Source organism: Colobus angolensis, unplaced genomic scaffold, assembly GCF_000951035.1.
Source record: "Colobus angolensis palliatus isolate OR3802 unplaced genomic scaffold, Cang.pa_1.0 Scaffold21, whole genome shotgun sequence".
Taxonomy (NCBI): domain Eukaryota; kingdom Metazoa; phylum Chordata; class Mammalia; order Primates; family Cercopithecidae; genus Colobus; species Colobus angolensis.
Genome location: NW_012115266.1, coordinates 4,774,536 through 4,777,229, shown reverse-complemented (window position 1 = coordinate 4,777,229; position 2,694 = coordinate 4,774,536). Strand labels below are relative to the sequence as shown.

The following is a 2,694-nucleotide window of genomic DNA, read 5'->3' as shown; positions in this document are numbered from 1 at the left end:
TAATTTTTTGTATTTTTAGTAGCGATGGGGTTTCACCGTGTTAGCCAGGATGGTCTCGATCGTCTGATCTCGTGATCCGCCCGCCTCGCCCTCCCGAAGTGCTGGGATTACGGGATTACAGGCGTGAGCCACCGCGCCCGGCCCCGCCTCCTGCGCCTCTAAATAGAAGAGGCGGGCCTCGAACAGAAGTTCCGGGACGCACGCCAGTCTCCGGTTGCGCCTGCGCGTCGGGCTCCCGTGGGGTCCTACCCGGCCCCCGGATACAGGCTTAAAGCTCTTTCTTTGGTGCTCGCTCTCGTGCGCGCGCCCGGACGGCGCCTGCGCAGAGGGCGAGGAACCTGGTACCCCGGTGCGGTCCCGGCGCCTGCGCGCTGCGGACTTTGGGGCCTCCCGGCCCGAGGGAGAGGAGCAGGGAAGATGGCGGCAGTGGTGGAGAATGTAGTGAAGCTGTGAGTGGTGGTTTCTTTCTCTCCTAGGGCGGCAGGTTTTGTAAAGGGTCTGGGAGTAGGGGGCGGTGGGGGAAGGGACTAGGCGGAGAGAGGGACATCCCCGGGAAGGCCATGTTGTGACTCCTGGTGGGGAGGGTAATAGGAGACTCCGGAGAAGACGTTGCGCTTCTTTGGAAACTTGTGGAGGCCCTGATGGGGGCACACTGGAGCCCCGACGGGCAGCCTCTCTGCTGGGCTGTGTGGCCTCAGCGTTCCTCGGGGCTGACGGTTTCCAGAGCATGGCGCCCAGCCTGCACGCGAGACTCACCGTCCCGGTCCTCTCCCAAGACGCCTCAGTCCGGAGGAGCGGGGCCGAGGCCCGGGCGGCCCCACGGCTAGCCCGCCGCCCACCCCGCCCCGTCCCGTCCGCTGCAGCAACAGGCTCGGCGGCCCCTGTCGGGTGCACTGCGGGGCTGGCTGTTTCAGTTCCAAGCAGCCCCGTGATGTTTGGGAGGATCTTGGGTGGCAGGTACCTAAGACTACAAATATTCTTGGGAAGCATTTGTCGAGGAGCGGATCCAGAAGGGGAGTGGGCCTTGGCGCCTTCCAGTAGCAACCATCAAAAACCTGCGACTGGACCGAAGCCGTTCAGGACAGCTTAGTAGCCTAAAGGGGCATCTAAGTGGGCATTCTTCCTATTATGCGATACCGTTGTGCTGGTCAGATTTCAAGCAAAGTTAAAGTTAATAGCTGTTGGGGCCATGGACACTGGCCTATGAACTGCTTCCTGTGAGTTAAAGATGCTTTGGGACTGACTGGATTTATTCCTACAGGAGAATCAGGATGAGTTTTAGATTGGGTTAATACCCGGTGGGCGAATAGAGCTTCTTTTAATGGGTATGTTGGGCTTGGTGCAAGGGTGGGAAAATGGACTGGTGTCTAACCGTCCAGTCGGGGTTTTTGGATTTTGACTGGGTGACGAGGTAAAGGTTCGGTAAGTGTTCTAAGGGACTCACAGCTTCTCATCTGTGTTTGTCGTGGCCTGAGCCCCTCTCTTCCTAAGGGCCTTTTTAAAGAGTAAGTTGCTTCTCCCTCCTGCCTGAAGCCTTTTCTTTGAGAATGCTTTCCCACTTCCATTAAGCTAAGTGCCTTTCCTCCTCTTGTGTTTTTTTTTTTTTTTTTAAAGTTGCTTTCTGCTCTATCCTGCTGTCTCTTTCAGCCACCCCTCCTCCCAATACTATTGTCTTTCTCTCTGATCTGCCCACTCCAGTTTCCCCAGCTCTCTCTTCAGGCTGACATTTTTCTCAATTTAGAAATGACACTGTTGATCTACCATTTATCCAGTTATCCTTCCTGACTCAGATGTTCTTTCTTTGTTTCCCTGCGTCTTTGTTGACTTCCCTCATCCCATTGTAAGGGGATGTTTTACACAGGTTTCTCCAAAAATAAAAAGAAACATTCTCATTGTACTGGAGGAGTATCAGACTTGCCTAGGTTTTGAGAGTTAAACGTAGTGAGGCTCTTCGTGTTGGAGGATTTTCCTCGGGGAAATAGGGTTGCCAGTGCTTTCAAGTTGTGTCATAAGTGAGGAGTTGCCCATTTAAACAGAGCATGATATCTTGTTTCTCTTTGAAAAACTATAGAGACTGTGAGCATCACCAGCCACTAATTCCTGAATGCCAGTAATGAGAAACCAACTCTCTCCTCATTTCTAGCTGCACAGGGCCTCAGATCACAATTAATACATACTCCTGCAGAATTATCCCTTTAAGAAGGGGCTTCCATTCTTCCAGTTCATTTGGAGATAATTTTCTGGCACTTCTCTTGAGTATAGTGTACGTAGTCTTCTGACAGCTGATGTTATACATTGAGTACGTTGAGGTCAGGACCACTAGCTCATCTTTTCTTTTTTTTTTTCTTTTTTTAGACAGTTTCACTGTTGTCGGCCTGGGCTTGAATGCAGTGGCACGATCTTGGCTCACTGCAACCTCCGCTTCCTGGGTTCCAGCAGTTTTCCTGCCTCAGTCTCCTGGGTAGCTGAGATTACAGGTGCCCACCACCACACCTGGCTAATTTTTGTATTTTTAGTAGAGATGGGGTTTCATCACGTTGGCCAGGCTGGTCTTGAACTCCCAACCTCAGGTCATCCACCCACCTCGGCCTCCTAAAGTGCTGGGATTACAGGCGTGAGCCACTGTGCCCTGCCACTCATCTTGTATGACTTGCATCTTGTCCTGGGAAAAGAATTTTTTTTTTTTTTTTTTTT

At 52.3% G+C, this 2,694-nt stretch overlaps 1 protein-coding gene across 2 annotated transcripts in view; it reads left to right on the top strand.

Moving 5' to 3' along the window:
* Window positions 1-291: 291 nt before the first annotated feature.
* The window catches only part of DPF2 (D4, zinc and double PHD fingers family 2), a 21,976-nt gene continuing 19,573 nt past the window's right edge, over window positions 292-2,694 (top strand). For both annotated transcript variants that reach the window (XM_011942516.1, XM_011942515.1), the window contains exon 1: window positions 292-449. In XM_011942516.1, coding sequence (XP_011797906.1) covers window positions 418-449 — 32 coding nt within the window. In that variant the 5' untranslated portion in view covers window positions 292-417. The remainder of the gene's footprint in view (window positions 450-2,694) is intronic.